The sequence below is a fragment of the Pristiophorus japonicus genome, chromosome 5 (assembly GCF_044704955.1).
Source record: "Pristiophorus japonicus isolate sPriJap1 chromosome 5, sPriJap1.hap1, whole genome shotgun sequence".
Classification (NCBI taxonomy): domain Eukaryota; kingdom Metazoa; phylum Chordata; class Chondrichthyes; family Pristiophoridae; genus Pristiophorus; species Pristiophorus japonicus.
Genome location: NC_091981.1, coordinates 267,559,905 through 267,580,166, shown reverse-complemented (window position 1 = coordinate 267,580,166; position 20,262 = coordinate 267,559,905). Strand labels below are relative to the sequence as shown.

The window sequence follows — 20,262 nt, the reverse complement described above, 5'->3', positions numbered from 1 at the left end:
AAAGCAGATTATTTGGTCATTGTCACATTGCTGTTTGTGAGAGCTTGCAGTGCTCAAATTGGCTGCCGCATTTCCTACATTACAGCAGTGACCATACTTCAAAAGTACTTCATTGCCTGTAAAGCACTGAGACATCCTGAGGTGAAAGGCTCTATATAGATGCAAGCCTTTTTATGAAAAAAGTGCAAGATTGGATGAAGTGACATGAGAAATTAATTAATTTGATCTTTTTTATTAAAGAAAAAGTGAGGAAGATAGAAAGTAAGTTGTGAATTTGTGTCTGCCATAGATATCCTGTCTGGTTCAGTGGCAACAGTTTCTCCTATAAGTGGTCTGAGGATCTTTTATGGGAGTTGACAGATACTGCCCTATATATACTTGTACGATAGCATAACCTGGGGATGTAATAGTAGCATCCCTTTGTGATCTGGACCAGAAATTCATGTCACCTGCACGGACGTCTCCAATTTCTTTTGAGTTCGCATTAGTATTAATTTCAACCAAACTTCACTCTATTTATCAACCTGCTTTATTCTGTATTATGGTAAAACATTGAGCCAAGCAACTCTGATTATACTGTTACTCTATCGGTATAACTTGTACCTGATAATACAACATAAAGAACACTCGTGCATCCCCACCTCATCTTTAACTTGAACACATAGGCCCGGATTTTGTGGGGCAGAAGACGGCATACGTAAGCTGTCATAAGCCCTCAGAATCGCCTTGCAAGTTACGGGTTTTCGCATGCATATGGGGATTCTGTTCGGAAATGGAATCATAGAAACATAGATTCCTCATATGCTTATGAGGAATCACCCTTTCTAATTGGTTGACCAGGGAAACTTCTGAACTGCCTGCGTCTCTGGGAATTGTGGGCCTTTACGCAGGTCCCAAAGCCGCCAAAGTCTGGGAGCCAGCAGGTACTTTAGTGTGCTTGAAATTGAGGTGGAAGGCTTCCTTTGAACGAACGCCTCCGACCCCCAAAAAACCTATGAATCTACCTGTTGGAGAAACGCAAGATCCTGGTCGGAGGCTGAGATTCACTGCGCAGTGCATGGGGACCTGTCTTCAAGGTATGTAAGTCCAAGCTGGAATCACATGGACCTGGATAAACAATCACGATGCAGTATTCTTATTGATGATGGGAACTCAGTTTGTAGACGTTCTCATTATTATCAATGAGAAAACCCCCCAAAACACACACTCACAGTATAATAAATAAATAAAGCACCTCACATATTTAAAATTAATTGAAATTAAATGTTCTAGAAAAAAAATATTTTTGGGAATATTTTTGTTTTAAATATATTGTTAAAAATAAACTTCCCTTAATGGACAGGGTTTTTACTGTATAAAAAAAAAATAATTGTGTTTTAAAACTCTTACGCTGGTAAAAGTAGGCTATGCGCCTGCTTTCACCAGCTGTAAAAGTTTGAAGGACATTCGCTGGGCATGAGTTGGGCAAATAGCCCTTCCTCTGCCACGCGAATGTCCTTCTCCCGGGGATGTGTAGGATCTGACCGATCGTAAAAGTTGGTTTTCGGCACATGCACATTACACCCCGAAAACCGGCTTTTGCGAGGCTGGAATTTTAGCCCCAGTATTTTTTTCGAGTCCGATAGCAAGTTTTAGTCCACTAATTCTTCAGCATTTTGTTCTACAACCAAGGGCAAAACCTTTCTCCCTGCAGTCACCTGTAATTTTTTTTAACTTTCTACCCACACTTTACTTTCTGATTGCCTTTTTGGAGTCTGACTTTTTAAAAATATAAAAGCTGGACTCTAGTGTCAGCCATTAGTCAAAACTGACCGCCCAAACCTCTCCACACTCCAGACCAGAGTCCATCAGCCTCATTTGACAGTGATCGATGCCGAGTTTAAATGAATGGAGTTGTCACAGCACCAATGAGTGAACAGTTGCTGGAATGACAGATTATCTCTCCTCATCGCCATGATGCTGGTTCATATATACCACCTGAAGTCGAATGTATTCAGCTGTGGCTGAGTAAGGAGTCCAAAAATAGCCCTATAGGCGAAGAATAATTTAAAAGATGTGTATACACAAGGAAAGAGTTATGCACTTGGGAGTCATACAAAAAAGAGGATAACTAACACGAGTGTTAGGAGTACAAGAAGTCAAATTCTTTAGTTATATAAATAGACTGAATATTATGGATTAGCAGGTCCTTATGAGGAAAAGGCGATGTTGGGCCATATGGTGGGGAATTGCTCCAATTGTCTTCAAATTAATTCAAGCAAATTTAACCGAATCCAGATTGACTTAAATTGGCCGGGAAGTTGCAACATGTGTAAAGACAAATAATGCATGTGTCAGAAGGAAACTCAAAAAATTAAGTATCTGCATGAGACCTGTGCAATTGAGATAACCTCAATATAACGCAATCATTTGAGATTGTAGCTAATTTCACGGCAATTGTTTTACAGTGTATATAATTTATATTTGGATTGTCAAAAGATATTAAAGTTCTACATGCGAGATATTTAGGATCCCAAATTCGTGGGTTAGATGGTTGGACTGAAAACTAGCTGGTAATAGAAGGCAAATAGTGATCCAAAGAACAGGTTCATTCTGGGTACAGCGACTAGTGAAGCTTTGCAAGGGTCTGTTCTGGGTCCCTTTATTGTTTACACTATCCTTAAGCAATACAGAAGGAAATGCTTCTAGTCGCATCAATGTAGAAATCGCTGAAAATACCAAGACAAGTGGAGGGATAATGAATGTATAGAACATTGATGGAATTCAGAGATGTGGGCCAGTTTAGTGGATCAAGCAAGGAATGATCGATTGATTTTGATACCGATAAAAAGTATTGTAAAAACATTGATTACTTATACAATGAATGGTATCCATAAACAAAATGGAAAAGAATTTGGATACAATACCGATCACCCACTAGAAGTATCCAGTCAGTGTAATGTGTTATCAACAAGGTAAATCAAGGCTTCGAGATGTATGGTATTGGGGGTAATGTACTAACGCAGATAGAGAACTGGTTGGCAGACAGGAAGCAGAGAGTCGGGATAAACGGGTCCTTTTCAGAATGGCAGGCAGTGACTAGTGGGGTACCGCAGGGCTCAGTGCTGGAACCCCAGCTATTTACAATATACGTTAATGATTTGGATGAAGGAATTGAGTATAATATCTCCAAGTTTGCAGATGACACTAAACTGGGTGGTGCGAGCTGTGAGGAGGACACTAAGGGGTGACTTGGACAGATTAAGTGAGTGGGCAAATGCATGGCAGATGCAGTATAATGTGAATAAATGTTAGGTTATCCACTTTGGGGGCAAAAACACGAAGGCAGAATATAATCTGAATGGCGGCAGATTAGGAAAAGGGGCGGTGCAACGAGACCTGGGTGTCATGGTACATCAGTCATTGAAAGTTGGCATGCAGGTACAGCAGGCGGTGAAGCAGGCAAATGCTATGTTGGCCTTCATAGCTAGGGGTTTTTGAGTGTAGGAGCAGGGAGGTCTTACTGCAGTTGTACAGGGCCTTGGTGAGGTCTCACCTGGAATAGTGTGGTCAGTTTTGGTCTCCTAATCTGAGGAAGGACGTTCTTGCTATTGAGGGAGTGCAGTGAAGGTTCACCAGACTGATTCCCGGGATGGTTGGTCTGACATGAGGAGAGACTGGATCGACTGGGCCTTTATTCACTCGAGTTTAAAAGGATGAGAGAGGATCTCATAGAAGCATATAAAATTCTGACGAGACTGGACAGGTTAGATGCAGGAAGAATGTTCCCGAAGTTGGGGAAGTCCAGAACCAGGGGACAGAGTCGAAGGATAAGGAGTAAGCCATTTAGGACTGAGATGAGGAGAAACTTCTTCACTCAGAGAATTGTTAACTTGTGGAATTCCCTACATAGAGAGTTATTGATACCAGTTCGTTGGATATATTCAAGAGGGAGTTAGATATGGCCCTTATGGCTAAAGGGATCAAGGGGTATGGAGAGAAAGCAGGAAAGGGGTACTGAGGTAAATGATCAGCCATGATCTTATTGAATGGTGATGCAGGCTCGAATGGCCTACTCCTCCACCTATGTTTCTATGTATCCCAGTACAACTGATTAAAGGTTTAAAAAGAGCAGTTTAACAATCTACAGAGAGAACTAGCATTTATATAGAGCATCTCGTCTTCAGGATGTCCAAAGTGCTTACAGCTAATGAATTATTTTTCCAGTCACTGTTTTGTCGGCAAACAAGATAGCCAATTTGTGCACTGTAACCCGTTATTTGGTGGGATTGGTGGAGATTGGGGTAAATGTTAATCAGGATACTGGGAAAACTCCCTGCTCTTCAAATAGTGTCATGGGATCTTTTACACCCAGCTGGGCAGACAGACTGGGTCTTGGCTTAATGTCTCGTTTGAAGGACAGCGTTAAATCTGAAAGACAGCACCTCAGACAATGTCCCTCAGTATTACACTGGAGTATCCCCTTAGATTGTGCGTGCTAGAGTGGCACTTGAACCCATCACTTTCTGACTAGGCATTAGTGCTACTACTGAGCCACGGTTGATACTTACGATTAGTAAAGCCACTCAACTTTTTAGAACACAGCTTTAGGCATTCTACATTCAAAAGGATGTGGATATAAAGATGGACTTTGTTGAAGACTGGATTTAAAATAATTAAGGAATCGATACTTTGTGGATGTTTGAGTGTTATATTTGTGCCTTCTGAAAACGCTCAAATAATGCTGGAACGAAGTGCAAATTTTAAATTAAATGGAAGCATTAAATTGGCTCAAACCTATTTTACAAGTGTGCAGTGATCTAAAGATTTATATTTTTTTTAAGTTTAAGCATCAATTTTCTTATTGCTAATGTACCATCTAGATAATGGAGAACATTATTCCATAAATACAAAGTTCTTTTTAACTCTTCTCCACACTTCCCATTCTGATTGTTTACTAATGCACCTGCGTTTCTGGCTCCTATATTGTGCAACACACCTTGCACTACATTGTGCTTAATAGATTATCACTTTTGCCATCGGCCTATCTGTATATATTTGTCTTTACATAGGATATACGGCACAGAAACAGGCCCTTCGGCCCAACCATTCCATGCCAGCATTTATGCTCCACTCAAGCCTCTTCCCGCCTTTCCGCATCTAACTCTATCAGCATAACCCTCGATTCCCTTCTCCCTCATATGCTTATCGAGCTTCCCCTTAAATGCATCTATACTATTCACTTCAAGCACATTCGCACCACTCTCTGGGTAAAGAGGTTCCTTCTGCATTCCATATTTGATTTCTTGGTGACTATATTGTATTGATGGCCTTTAGTTTTGCTCTTCCCCACAAGTGGAAACACACTTTCGGTATCTACACTATCAAAAGCTTTCATAATTTTAAAGAACTCTATTGGGTCACTCCTCAGCCTTCTCCTCACGAGAAAAGAGACCCAGCTTGTTCATCCTTTCCTGATAGGTATACCCTCGCATTTCTGGTATCATCCTTGTAAATCTTTTTTGCACCCTCTCCAGTGCCTCTGTACTTTTTATAATATGGCCTTTATACTTGCTTTTTGTCACTTTTTTTTTAATACTCCATGGTTGTCTCAGTCAACAAAACACCTGTATATGTGGTAATTACTGAGAGTATAGCTTCCTTGCAGAGGACACTCAACTTTTTATAATTTAATCCACTGATTTTTAAGTGGTGAAATTTGTACAGTAAAATTGAAGGTCTGGATGTTGGATTTTCATAATAAGTAACATCGTCATATAAAGCTGAGCTTTAATTTCTGTCTGTGCTAATGACCCCTGGTGTCTGTCTGTGGTATCGTGTGTACTCCAGTAAATCAGATGAGTGATTGAGAGTGGAAACTGGAATTATTTCCGCTACTCCGACTGAAAAATCAAAGAAGTGCTAATTGTTGCCTACTTCTCTTGTTTTGTTTATTGCAGGCCCTATATGAAAACATGTTGGTCGAGCTTCCTTTCGCCAGCTTCTTTCTGTCCAAGCTCCTGGGCACTAGTGCAGATGTTGACATTCATCACCTTGCCTCGTTGGATCCTGAAATGTACAAAAATCTGCTCTTCCTAAAGAGCTATGAAGGTGATGTTGAGGAACTTGGACTCAATTTCACAGTGGTAAACAATGAGCTTGGAGAGGCACAGGTTGGTCCTGCAAATTTTCAGAATCACAGTTAATAATTAATGAAATTATCTGACTGCAGGACAGATCAAACAGATAGAGCACACTTGTGGCAATGATCTTTGTGCAATTCTTTTACGGAGATACAGTTTTATTGACCATTTCAATGGTATGAGGTGTGAATGAAAGGTTGTATGTCCGGCCTGATATAACTGTGTACAAAACATGATAATTAACTATTTCTCAATTATTTTTCTAGTTTTTATCTGTGTCCTTTTCCACTGTCATAAAGGATGGTAATTTGGACCCCAGTCATGTTATTTGAAGTTGGGCAGTGTTTCCTCAGTGTGGTTGTAACCTGTTTATTGCTATACCTGTTTGCTTAGTTTTACTTATGTTATTAGCTGCTCTTTATGTTTTATGAAGTAATTTTAACTTTATTCAAATTATAATTTGAGCACAACATAGTTGTGTACATTGGTTTTAGTAAATCATTGATTAACATAAAGCAAACTTCAGTAACCTAAAGAGTCTTGAATCGAGAATAAAAAAAGCAATTTCAACATTGCAACATCATCATTTGGTCTTTCTTCGCCTTAGCTTTAAATAAAATCATTATTTTACCGGTGCAGTCCAAAAATCAGTAGTAAAAATTGCTAACCTTTCAGCTAACTTCCACAGGCTATGTTTTACACAGCGACACAAGGCTTTTAGTGTTTGAATAGATCTGCTGTAATTACTATGGCACTGACCTTTGACATTTGCAATTTGTAATTCAGAATTCATGATTGAAATGTGTTGAGCAAAGGATATTGTTATTGTCAGAGATTTTATTCAAGATTGCTGTATAAACATGCCTTTAACTGAGGAAAAATTAAAATTCCTAAAACAAACTTGTATTGATGGTAGATTTTAAATTGAAATTAACTCAAGCGACTGAATGCTGTTCAGGATTTTCTTTAACTAGCACAGTTGCTGTAGCCCTGTAATAATGTGGCATTTTGAACTTGTACTTAATGCAAAATCGTAACCTCCCTTTTTCTTGTGTAATAACTGTTAGAACCTACAAAGATGATAAAAACAACATTTTAACAAAAAGATCATTATTTCCTAACTTTAAAAAAAGTGTTCTTCCAAACCAACTGAAAATCGCTGGAAAAGTTATATATTTTAGATCAGAAGAATATGAGCCATTCCTGCGCTGCACGACCATTAGTATTTTAAATCTGCTATCCACTTATCTGCCAAAGCTCTTTTTAAAAATTTTAAAAATCACTTCAATATTTGAGTGGATCATGCAATGCAATGTCTCCCCATTATGCACCTCAGCAATGCTGCTCTGGCCTCGTAGGGCTGCATTGGTGACTCTTGCACTCAGTGGTCTTAGCCAGCCATAAATGTAATGCACACATGAGGTGAGCACCATTTTTTTCTGACATTACAGCAGTTTGCTGTGAGCCCGTATAGATTTTCACCTGAATTGTTGCTGTGTACTAATTTCAAATTAAAGCCACCCTACATGGTATCTTACTTTTACTTTTATAATTTGGCTTCAGACTTTTGTATCCACAATTCAGGTTTTCTAAAAATAACAAGTGTCTGTCACACTGTTGCACACTTCTTTTTCAGTTAACCTTGTGTACATTGTACACTGACAGGAAAATATGCACTTACTGCTTCACTTCCAACTAAAGGATGCAGAGGAGGACAAAGGTTATGATTAGGGCAGGGAAAATAGAGTACGAGAGGAAGCTTGCAGGGAACATTAAGACGGACTGCAAAAGCTTCTATAGATATGTAAAGAGAAAAAGGTTAGTAAAGACAAACGTAGGTCCGGGGAAGTCATAACGGGGAACCAAGAACTGGCAGACCAATTGAGCAAGTACTTTGGTTCGGTATTCACTAAGGAGGACACAAATAACCTTCCGGACATAAAAGGGGTCAGAGGGTCTAGTAAGGAGGAGGAACTGAGGGAAATCCTTATTAGTCGGGAAATTGTGTTGGGGAAATTGATGGGATTGAAGGCTGATAAATCCCCAGGGCCTGATGGACTGCATCCCAGAGTACTTAAGGAAATAGCAGATGCATTGACAGTCATTTTCCAACATTCCATTGACTCTGGATCAGTTCCTATGGAGTGCAGGGTAGCCAATGTAACCCCACTTTTTAAAAAAGGAGGGAGAGAGAAAACAGGGAATTATAGACCGGTCAGCCTGACATCAGTAGTGGGTAAAATGATGGAATCAATTATTAAGGCTGTCATAGCAGCGCATTTGGAAAGAGGTGACATGATAGGTCCAAGTCAGCATGGATTTGTGAAAGGGAAATCATGCTTGACAAATCTTCTGGAATTTTTTGAGGATGTTTCCAGTAGAGTGGACAAGGGAGAACCAGTTGATGTGGTGTATTTGGACTTTCAGAAGGCTTTCGACAAAGTCGTACACAAGAGATTAATGTGCAAAGTTAAAGCACATGGGATTGGGGGTAGTGTGCTGACGTGGATTGAGAACTGGTTGGCAGACAGGAAGCAAAGAGTAGGAGTAAATGGGTACTTTTCAGAATGGCAGGCAGTGACTAGTGGGGTGCCGCAAGGTTCTGTGCTGCGGCCCCAGCTGTTTACATTGTACATTAATGATTTAGATGAGGGGATTAAATGTAGTATCTCCAAATTTGCAAATGACACTAAGTTGGGTGGCAGTGTGAGCTGCGAGGAGGATGTTATGAGGGCTGCAGAGTGACTTGGATAGGTTAGGTGAGTGGGCAAATGCATGGCAGATGAAGTATAATGTGGATAAATGTGAGGTTATCCACTTTGGTGGTAAAAACAGAGAGACAGACTATTATCTGAATGGTGACGGATTCGGAAAAGGGGAGGTGCAACGAGACCTGGGTGTCATGGTACATCAGTCATTGAAGGTTGGCATGCAGGTACAGCAGGCGGTTAAGAAAGCAAATGGCATGTTGGTCTTCATAGCGAGGGGATTTGAGTACAAGGGCAGGGAGATGTTACTACAGTTGTACAGGGCCTTGGTTGAGGCCACACCTGGAGTATTGTGTACAGTTTTGGTCTCCTAACTTGAGGAAGGACACTCTTGCTATTGAGGGAGTGCAGCGAAGGTTCACCAGACTGATTCCTGGGATGGCGGGCCTGACATATCAAGAAAGACTGGATCAACTGGGCTTGTATTCACTGGAGTTCAGAAGAATGAGAGGGGACCTCATAGAAACGTTTAAAATTCTGATGGGTTTAGACAGGTTAGATGCAGGAAGAATGTTCCCAATATTGGGGAAGTCCAGAACCAGGGGTCACAGTCTAAGGATAAGGGGTAAGCTATTTAGGACCGAGATGAGGAAAAACGTCTTCACCCAGAGAGTGGTGAACCTGTGGAATTCTCTACCACAGAAAGTTGTTGAGGCCAATTCACTAAATATATTCAAAAAGGAGTTAGATGTAGTCCTTACTACTAGGGGGATCAAGGGGTATGGCGAGAAAGCAGGAATAGGGTACTGAAGTTGCATGTTCAACCATGAACTCATTGAATGGCGGTGCAGGCTCGAAGGGCCGAATGGCCTACTCTTGCACCTATTTTCTATGTTTCTAAATGAACTTTCTCCACTCCTAAACTGATCATTTTAGTGACAGGATAACTGATTCAAACTCCAACAGCCAGACAGTTATAGAAAGATACTTTTCCTTTCCCAATTTGACCATAGAAAACAGTCCAGAATATATAATCTTATTCTGGGTCTAGCCATTTAGTTGCCACTTGCAATGGGATACCCATTGTGTCAGAGACAGAACAAGTTTATGTATGGGACATACAGTTCGAACACCGAACGAGACAGAACCATGGACCTTTGCAGCACAGAAGCTCACCTTGTCTGTGCCAGCTCTTATCTAGAGCAATCCAAAACTCATTCCACTGCCCTACTGTTTCCCCTCAGCCTTGTATCTTACTCTTCATGTTTATCCACTTTTCCTTTAAAAGATGTCATGGCTTCTGCCTCAACTACTCCCAGTTACACAGGATTCCATGCTCTAGAAAGTCTCTGCATAAAGACATTTTTCCTAACCTCTTCTCGCCCTCTGACCAACTTATATTTGATTACCCCTCTCTCACTGATTGCTCAATCGGAGAAAATTGTCTTTCCTGATAAGCCCCATCAAACCTATTCACAATTTTAAAAACCTATTAATCTCCTCTTGCCCTTCTCTACTCCAGTGAAATATTCCTATTATCTCGTCTTCCTCGTAGTTTGTCAACTTGGTGAATCTACACTATACATGCTATAGATTTAATGTCCTTTCTATAATGGACATAGTACTGTAATTGTCACCCACCCAGCGTGCACCAATTTATTATTATTTCTTGTTATCTATGCCCCAGTTTATAAAATGCATGGCCTTTTTATAGCTTTATCTTCCTACACTTGCACTTTAAAGGAATGAGAGCCTTAATGACCTAACATGTCTGGTACTGATGCAGTGGAGCTGAAAATCGAATGGGGTGTAAATCCGGGCTTCTGACCCAAATGCGGCTGGTTCTCACCTTAGGTTAAAATCAGGGCTTGGGTCTCTGTTCCACTAAACCCATCCGCATATTTTCATTGAGTGTATGCTTCCATTCCTTGTTTTTCCTCACAAAATGAATTGTCTCAAACTTTGCATTAATTTTAACTTTCTACCTGTTTACCATTGCATTCATCTGTTTGTGTTCTCATGAAGTCTTTTACAACCCTCCTTACTGCTGTCCATTTCCTCTACTTTTGTATCGTCAATAAATTTCAATAGTTGTGCTCCTCTTGCCATTGCTTCACTTTGCATTCCCTTTTACTGCCTTTCATTCCCTTTCTTGAAAATGCATCTTTTTCCATGATGACTATAGTGTCCCAGTGTTGAGATTAGCAGCAAGTCTGTGAAATTAGTTACTTAGCAGAACATAGATAGCTACAAAAGAAACTTACCAATTTAAAATGCAAAATCCACGTTTGACTATTTTTTGAAGTGATATTTAAGTAGCCCTCTTGTATCAATTTAAAGTCGAGAGATTATCAAATAAATAGGATGAATGAATTCAATACCAATACGTTCTTCCATAAGCCTACCAGTCAAAAGTTATATAACTATTATATGCAGGATGAGGTTGCCTCTCTGGCACATGGAACAAATATTTGATCTGTAAACTCACTTTTCGTCTTCGGTATGTGATGATAGAAGGCCAAAACCCATGTGTGTGCAGTCTATCTTTCACCCAGTTGTGGATGGACATCATTAGGGATGCTCTGATCTACCTCTTTATGAAAGAGGCTCGGCATCCCCTTAAACCTTTTAATATCTGTACAGAATTTTTAATTTGTCCTCTGAGCCAATAATTAACATAACATCAACACTGCTATCAAGGGAGGTAATTGGCTTTGGTGGCTGCCTGGAGAAATGTGCTTTAATAACTGAAATTTACAATTTAATGGTGTGTGATTTTGGTTGTACAAGATATACAGGAAAAAAATTCATGTCTAGATTTTGTGTATACTGTACAGGTAATTTCTTTGTCCCTATCACTGGGGAAAATAGGGCATTCATGGTGATATACGGAGTGTTTTAATTATCTTCTGTTGGGCTTGGCTGCCCGGGAATGCCATTGTATATCAGGGAAGGCTAAATCATAGGGTTCTGATCTAAATTTTGGGGGGTACATTCACAGTGCAGGAACCAGTTTCAGACTAGTAGCTATGGTTCAGATTCCTGCCAGGCAAAACCTTGTTTACGTTGCTTGACCCTTGCCTAGCTGAACTTTAGCTGCCCTGCTTAGGAGAGAGCACTGGACATACTTGGATACATGCACGAGGAGAGGTGTCTTAGAAAAGTTAGATACTTAAATGTTTAGAAGATAATCTTTGTTCTCTCAGATTTAAATTCAAGTTATGTAGGTTTAAAAGTGCTCTAGGGTGGAACCATTTAATCTCCATGCAATGTCAAAACAAAGCAGTGTGAGAATACCTCCTCTAGGAAATTGAGCTCCACTTCACTGTTGAACTTTGTTGGGCCTTGACTCATGATTTACACTTGTGTTGGTGAAATCACTCAACGCATCCTTAGAACAAACAGGATTTTGTTACTTCGGCTTACTTAGTATATGGTCAAGTTACTATTTTCCAAAAACAACGCTTCTACATCAAAAGGTGGATTTAACGTATAAATATCCAATGTATAATGCCAACAAAATATGTTGACATATTTACATAAATTTGTTAACGTTAGAATTAATTTACCAAACGTGATATCAAAGCCAAAATAAATAAAAATGTATATATGCTGTACAACTTGTTCTTCACTAAAAATGTTTTTGCTGTTTTCACGGAGATGGCTGGCCTTCAAAAAATTTGGTAACCACAAAAATACCCAATTACAGAGTGTGTCATGAACAAGAACAACAATTTGTATTCATATAGTGCCTTTAACGTAGTAAAACATCCCAAGGCACTTCTCAGGAGCCTTATCAAATAAAGTTTGACACCGAGCCACATAAGGAGATGTTAGGGCAGCTTGGTCAAAGAGATAGCTTTGAAGGAGTGTCTTAAAGGAGGTAGAAAGGCGGAGAGGTTTAGGGAGAGAATTCCAGAGCTTAGAGCCTTGGCAGCTGAAAGCACGGCCATCATGGTGGAGTGATTGAAATAATGGGTGTGCCAGGACTGTAAACAGAGTAGGAATAAAAGGGACATTTTCAGATTGGCAGGCTGTTGCTCGTGGGGTGTTCAGTGCTGGGGCTTTGGCTAGTTACAATCTATATTAATGACTTCGATGAAGGAACCGAGTGTAATGTATCCAAGTTTGCTGACGATACAAAGCTAGGTGGGAAAGTAAGCTGTGAGGAGGGCAGAAAATACAACCTGTAAAGGGATATAGGCAGGTTAAGTGAGTGGGCAAGAAGTTGACAGATGGCATATAATGTGGGAAATGTGAGGTTATTCACTTTGGTAGGAAGAATAGAAAAACAGAATATTTTTTAAATGGTGAGAAACTATTAAATGGTGTTCAGAGGGATTTTGGTGTCTTTGTACAGATTGAATATAGATTGGGCATATACCCTGGAGTTTGGAAGAATTGCAGGTGATCTCATTGAAACATAAGATTCTGAAAGGGTTTGACAGGGTAGATGCTGAGAGGCTGTTTTCACTGGCTGGAGAGTCTCGAACTAGAGAGCATAGTCTACGGATTAGGGGGTCAGCCATTTAGGATTGAGATGAGGAGAAATTTCTTCACTGAGGGTTGTGAATCTTTGGAATTCCCTACCCCAGAGGGCTGTGGATGCTCAGTGGTTGAGTATATTCAAGGCTGAGATCGATAGATTTTTCGACTAAGGGAATCAAGAGATATGGGGATCAGGTGTGAAAGTGGAGTTGAGGTTGAAGATCAACCATGATCTTATTGAAAGGCAGAGCCGACTCAAGGTGCTGTATACCCTACTCATGCCCCTATTTCTTATGTTCTCCAATTCTGGCCTCCTTCATAAGGAGTAGATATAGCTAGGGCTGGGGGTAGTTATAGAGGTAGGGAGAGATGAGGCCATGGAGGGATTTGAAAACCAGGATGAGAATTTTAAAATCGAGGCATTGCTTAACCGGGAGCCAGTATAGTTCAGCGAGTACAGGGGTGATGGATGAACGAGACTTGTTGCGAAATAGGGCACGGGCAGCCAAGTTTTGAATGACCAGGTTTACAAAGGGTGGAAGATGGAAGTCCAGTCAGGAGTGCTTTGGAATAGTTAAGTCTAGAGGTAACAAAGGTATGTTTAAGGGTTTCAGCAGCAGATAAGTTGAGGCAGAGACGGAGTCAGATAATGTTCAAGGTGGAAATAGTCAAAAGCACATCTTGGGCTTGGATATGACACCAAGGTTGTGAACAGTCTGGTTCAGTCCCACATAGTTGCCAGGGAGAGGGACGGAGTTTGTGGCGGGGACCAAAGATAATGGGTTGCGTCTTCCCAATATTTAGTTGGAGGAAATTTCTGCTCATCCAGTACTGAATGTTGGACAAGCAGTCAAACAATTTAGAGACAGTGGACAGGTTGAGAGAAGTGGTGGTGAGGTACAGCTGGTTATCGTTAGAGTACATGTGGAAACTGACGTGTTTTCGGATGATGTCGCCAAGGGGCAGAATGTAGATGAGAAATAGAGGGGGGCAAAAGATAGATCCTTGGGCACATCAGAGGCAAAGATGTGGGAGCGGGAAGAGAGGCCATTGCAGGGGATTGTCTGGCTATGACTGGATCGATAAAGTGCAGTCCCATCCAGCTGGAAGGCAGTGAAGAGGCATTGGAGGAGGATGCTGCCGTCAATCGTGTCAGAAGCTGCAGACAAGTTGTGAAGTACGAGGAGGGATAGTTTACTAATATCACAGTCACATAGGATGTCAGTTGTGACGAATGAGAGCTGTTTCTGTACTGTGACGGGCAGAAACCTGTTTGGAGGGATTCAAACATGGAATTCTGGGGAAAATGAAGAGAAAATGAATCAATTTAAAATTTAGCACACAACCTCTGCAAACATTCAATAAATGTGTGAGCGGTATTGTGAGATGTGATATTTACAGACAGTGAGTGGGGTGGAGGGGTGCAGATGGACTGCAGTTGTATTTTCTGTACCTGCATGCTCCTAAAATTTAATTGAGTGCAAATAAAAAATTTCTACAATATTCTGACTGAAAACCTTTTTGTATGTTAGGTGGTGGAGCTGAAGCTAGGTGGGAAGGATATTCCTGTTACCAGTGCCAACAGGATAGCCTACATCCATCTTGTTGCGGACTACAGGCTTAACAAGCAGATCCGACCACACTGTCTTGCATTCAGACAAGGGGTGGCTAATGTTGTGAACCTGGAATGGCTGAGAATGTTTGACCAACAAGAACTTCAGGTAAACCATTGTTCTATAACATGAAACTTTGTCTTTTTGCTTACACCACCTGAAATCTTTTTCACCATTCACCATCTGGTGGAAGAAACTGGTCAGTGTATTATGTTTTCTGGAAATATAAAGTATCACAGTAAGAACTAAAAATCTAGCAAGCTAGCTTTTCTTTGTGATCGAAACTCCAAATGTCCAACAGTACTGTTCTGGAAAATCTGTTACTTTTGTAGGAATAATTCAATGGCCGCTTTACTTCGACTCTCTTTACAACTATTGAAGTACTAAGACTTAATAACATTACAGTTTCAGAATTGTATTCAGCAACTTTTCAAAGATTTCAGCATTTTTTTAAAGATGGGCTTAAGGTTTTTTTCTGTTCCAATAGTTTTTTTCTGACATCAGTAGCGTACTTCATAAATTACTTTCAACAGTTACTTACAGGAGTTGCAAAGTTTACAAGCAATATATAGCATTGTTTTAGCTTGACTGATTAATTTAGTTGATAACCACTTTCTAAATTTGATAGAGGTGTTCAAAATTATGAATAGTTTTGATAAGAGTAAATAAGGAGAAACTTTCCAGTGGCAGAAGGATTGATAACCAGAGGACACAGAACCTGAGGTGACGTGAGGAAACATTTTTTTACACAATGAATTGTGATCGGGAATGCACTACCTGAAAGGGTGTTGGAATCAGATTCAATATTAATATTTAAACGAGAATTGAATAAATACCCAACGAGAAAAATTTACAGCGATTAGTGTGCAAGAGCAGTGGACGAGGGTTAATTGGATAGCTCAACCAAAGAGCTGACATGGACAAAATGGGCCAAATGATCTCCTTCTGTGCTGTATCATTCTGTGATTCTACGAACAAAAGTGGGTAAACATTTTGGAGTAACAGTGTATGTTCTTCTACATTTTATAATATTTGAATGTGCCAATTGGGATACTTGTTACATAAATATAAGGAAAGGTTCCACTTTGGACATTACACCTATCAACAGAGCCATCAAGGGAGCTGATTATGAATTTTTTAATTCTGCTAAAGTTCACTGAGTAATTGCAACATGTATAGAACTGAGCTTACAGACGAGATAAGTTCCATGTTCAATCGCTAACCACACAAGGAAGCCATTTGACCCATCATGCCTGTGCTGGCTCTTCGGTAGAACTATACAATTAATCCTAGTCCCCTGCACTTTCCCCTTAGCCCTGAAAATGTCTCCTTTCAAGTATATATCCAATTCACTTTTGAAAGTTACTATTGAATCTGTTTCTACCACCCTTTCAGGTAGTGTATTTCAGATCTGAGATCAGTTGGTTGATTGTAGTGGTGTGGTGGGGTGCAGGGCAGGGATGGAATAGTTGCAATTGGTCTGAATCTCTGGGGAAGTGAGCAAAATGATCTAGGATTTTTGCTGACACGGAACCTGGAACAGTCTGGGTCTATACTACTCAGTTCCACATTGGACATTACACCTATCAACAGAGCCATCATGGAAGCTGAATATGAACATTTAGATGTTTTTAAACCAAGTCTAATATTTGGTTTATGTATCCAGTAGTAAGTCTGTATTTTAATAAAGGGGTTCCGATGTTAACCTGAATCATGAGAATGCAAGCCTCTTAATTAGCTGCCTATTGCTCATTTACTTTCTTGTGTTTATAACCTAATACTTCCACATTTTTCTTTGATACTGTTCGGCTATAGTTGCAGTTTCTTCTGTGCTTTAGCATTTTTTTTACAATATGGTACAAATTGTCAGGTGCATTATAGCTGTGAAAAATTGCAATGATATGCCTAGTCGCTGCAACTTATATTTGTATAATGCTCCTACCATAAAGAAAATGTCTCAAAGCACTTTACAGAATGTTGGAAAATGTTGAATAATGAGCAGGAGGGAGATGGGGAAATTGGGGAATGAATTTTAGTTAATATTATAATAGAATATTACTACCATAAATTTCATATGGTAAGGAATTTTTTTTTTCTTCAGCAGAATTGCAGAGAAATTAAGTGTCTGTCAATTACAAAGCTATTACATTTTCACATTTTTAGAAATGTTTCTTTAATACTCTTTTTTTTTTTCTGATACCAGGTTTTGATATCTGGAGCACAGATCCCAATAGATCTGGAGGATCTCAAAAACTTCACAAACTATTCAGGTATAGATATTTTTTATCGAGGGCTGTGGGTTATTAACTTTGCATAGCATTGCTCATGGTGAATTGGAGAATGCACTGAAGTGTACATGGGATGTGTGACGGGAAGCAAGCGTGATGCTTACAAGAAATGCATGTTATATGCAAAACTTGTAGATATATGTACATTGAGCATTTAAATCTGTGTGCTGATTTGCTACATGATCCTTGCTGAAAAGAAATGAGGAAAAGTATAGAAAGAAAGCAAAGCAAACCAATTTTTTTCCCATCATCTCTTGTTTTTCTCCTCCACCCCAAAGACTCTGGGGCATGGTTCCAGAGTCTCCTGCAACCCACCAGTACTTCAAATGGCTAATTATAATGACCAGGCTTTTAGTCACCCACTTAATTCTGCAAAGTGCCTTCAGATGTTTTATATGTCAAAGATGTTATATAAATACAGATTGTTGTATCTTAAATTACAATTTTTCATCCTTGTGTTTCAATCTCTCCCTGGTTTTGGTGACGATGACTTCGGGTCTTTTCAATATTTAACTGAAGGAAATTACGGCTCGTTCAGGACTGGGTGTTGAAAATAGGAAGCGGAGGGATCAAGGGAGGTGGTGGAGAGGTAGACCTAGGTGTTGTCAACAAACACTAGGAAGCTGACCACATGTCTTCGGATGAGGTCACCAAAGGGGAAGCAGGTAGATGAATCTAGGAAGTGGAGAGAACCAAGGATAAATCCTTGGGGAACTCGATAAGTAATAGTGTGAGGGCAGGAAGAGAAGCTATTGGGTATTTGGTGGCAGCAACAAGAACATATATAGTGCCTTTTTAAAAAAAAAAAATACACGAAGCTAAAGGAGATACTGGAACAGTTGACTAAAATCATAATCAGAGATAAGTTTTATGGATGGTCTTAAAGAAGAAGAGAGAAATGGAGAAGTACAGAAGTTTAAGGAGGGAATTCCAGAGCTCAGGACCAAAACGGCCGAAAGCACAGCCGTCTGTGATAGGGCGAAGGGCATGCACTTGAGCTCAGAGTTGGAGGAACGCCGAATTCTCGGAGAATAGAAGGGCTAGAAGAGGTTACAGAAATAAAGAGGGGCAAGGTCATGAAGGGATTTGAACACAAGGATGAGAATTTTACATTGGCTCCAGGTGCCCACTACCTACAATGTATTATCAGCGAACACCGAGTAATGGGTGAGCGGATGCGAGTTCAGCTGAGTGTCATCAGCATACATGTCTTCAGATGATGCCTCTGAGCTTTAGCAACTAGATGAGGCAGAGGAAGTTGTTCCAGAGGTAATGATGTAGGGGACAGGTCGCCTTAGGCAAGAACGGAAAGGGCAGTCACACTCAGCCAGACAATGGAGGAGAGGCTTTGGAGGAGGATAATGGCGTTGACCGTATCAAAGGTTATAGAGAGGCCACGAAGGACCCGATGTCTCAGTCACAAGGAATATCATTTCTGACTTTGATTAGGGATGTTTCAGTGCTGTGGTTGGGTCGGAAACCTGATTGGAGAGATTCAAACATGGAGCTGCGTGAAAAATGGGCACAGATTTGAGGTGAAAATACATTTAAGGACTTTACGGGAGATGGGCAGTTGTTTGCAAGGACAGAGGGTGTTTTTTTTAGGGGTGGGTGGTGATGTTAAAAGGGTGAGGGACAGTACCTGAGGAGAAGGAGCTATTTATGTCAGCTGGCATGGAACCCAGGAAGGGAAGATGGATGGTCAGCAGTTTAGTCGGAATGGGGTCAAGAGAGCAGACGATGGGTCTCGTGGACAAGTGAACTCGGAGAGGACATGAGGAGGGACAGGAGAGAAACTAGAGAAAGATGCAGGTTCGTGGGGGGTGGGGGATTACCTTGGGAGCAGTTTGGCTTGGTGGGGAAGAGGGGATGCAGTGAAGCAACTGAATGGATAATCTCAATCTTGAGGACAAAGACATCCATGATCTCCTTGCACTTATTGAAGGGGCCAGATTGGAGGGGATTAAGGTGGAGAAAAGAAGTCAGGCATTATCTTTGCTTTCCAGGATGATCCTGAATTGGTGAGCAGTTTTGGTGCAGGAGAGCAGAGCCTGGTAGTTCTAGATGTAGACCAGCCTGATCTGGCGATAGATGGCTAAACTAGTTGTGTGCCAGATACATTCAAGCCTGCGTCCTTCCCGAGCACCTTCTCGGGGGAACTGGGGCTGGGCAATAAATCTGATCTTGCCATCGTCAACAACATCCCGAAAAAAAAAACAAATAAATCCCTCTGAAGCATAATGCTAGCTATGAAGTTACACTCAAAATCTACCTTGGTCACAGTTCATTCACCATACTGTAGGGGGGTAAAAAGTACAACAGATGGTTACCGGAGTGGATGCTGAAGGTGGTGAATTAATCTGACAGAGTGGTCCAGATTAAGGGGCTTATCCGTATTGGGAGGTTGTGAGGAGTCTGGATCAGTTCCTAACGAGTGGAGGGTAGCCAATGTAACCCCACTTTTTAAAAAAGGAGGGGGAGAGAAAACAGGGAATTATGGACCGGTTAGCCTGACATCGGTCATGGGTAAAATGATGGAATCAATTATTAAGGATGTCATAGCAGCGCATTTGGAAAGAGGTGACATGATAGGTCCAAGTCAGCATGGATTTGTGAAAGGGAAATCATGCTTGACAAATCTTCTGGAATTTTTTGAGGATGTTTCCAGTGGAGTGGACAAGGGAGAACCAGTTGATGTGGTGTATTTGGACTTTCAGAAGACTATCGACAAGGTCGCACACAAGAGATTCATGTGCAAAGTTAAAGCACATGGGATTGGGGGTAGCGTGCTGACGTGGATTGAGAACTGGTTGGCAGACAGGAAGCAAAGAGTAGGAGTAAATGGGTACTTTTCAGAATGGCAAGCAGTGACTAGTGGGGTGCCGCAAGGTTCTGTGCTGGGGCACCAGCTGTTTACACTGTATATTAATGATTTAGACGAGGGGATTAAATGTAGTATCTCCAAATTTGCAGATGACACTTAGTTGGGTGGCAGTGTGAGCTGTGAGGAGGATGCTATCAGGCTGCAGAGTGACTTGGATAG

General features: G+C 40.7%; 1 protein-coding gene across 6 annotated transcripts in view; it reads left to right on the top strand.

The window, feature by feature from the left end:
- ube3c (ubiquitin protein ligase E3C) overlaps nucleotides 1-20,262 on the top strand; it is a 231,689-nt gene that overhangs the window by 173,512 nt on the left and 37,915 nt on the right. For all 6 annotated transcript variants that reach the window (XM_070881630.1, XM_070881632.1, XM_070881627.1 and 3 more), the window contains 3 exons: nucleotides 5,940-6,152; nucleotides 14,851-15,039; nucleotides 17,135-17,201. In XM_070881630.1, coding sequence (XP_070737731.1) covers nucleotides 5,940-6,152; nucleotides 14,851-15,039; nucleotides 17,135-17,201 — 469 coding nt within the window. The remainder of the gene's footprint in view (nucleotides 1-5,939; nucleotides 6,153-14,850; nucleotides 15,040-17,134; nucleotides 17,202-20,262) is intronic.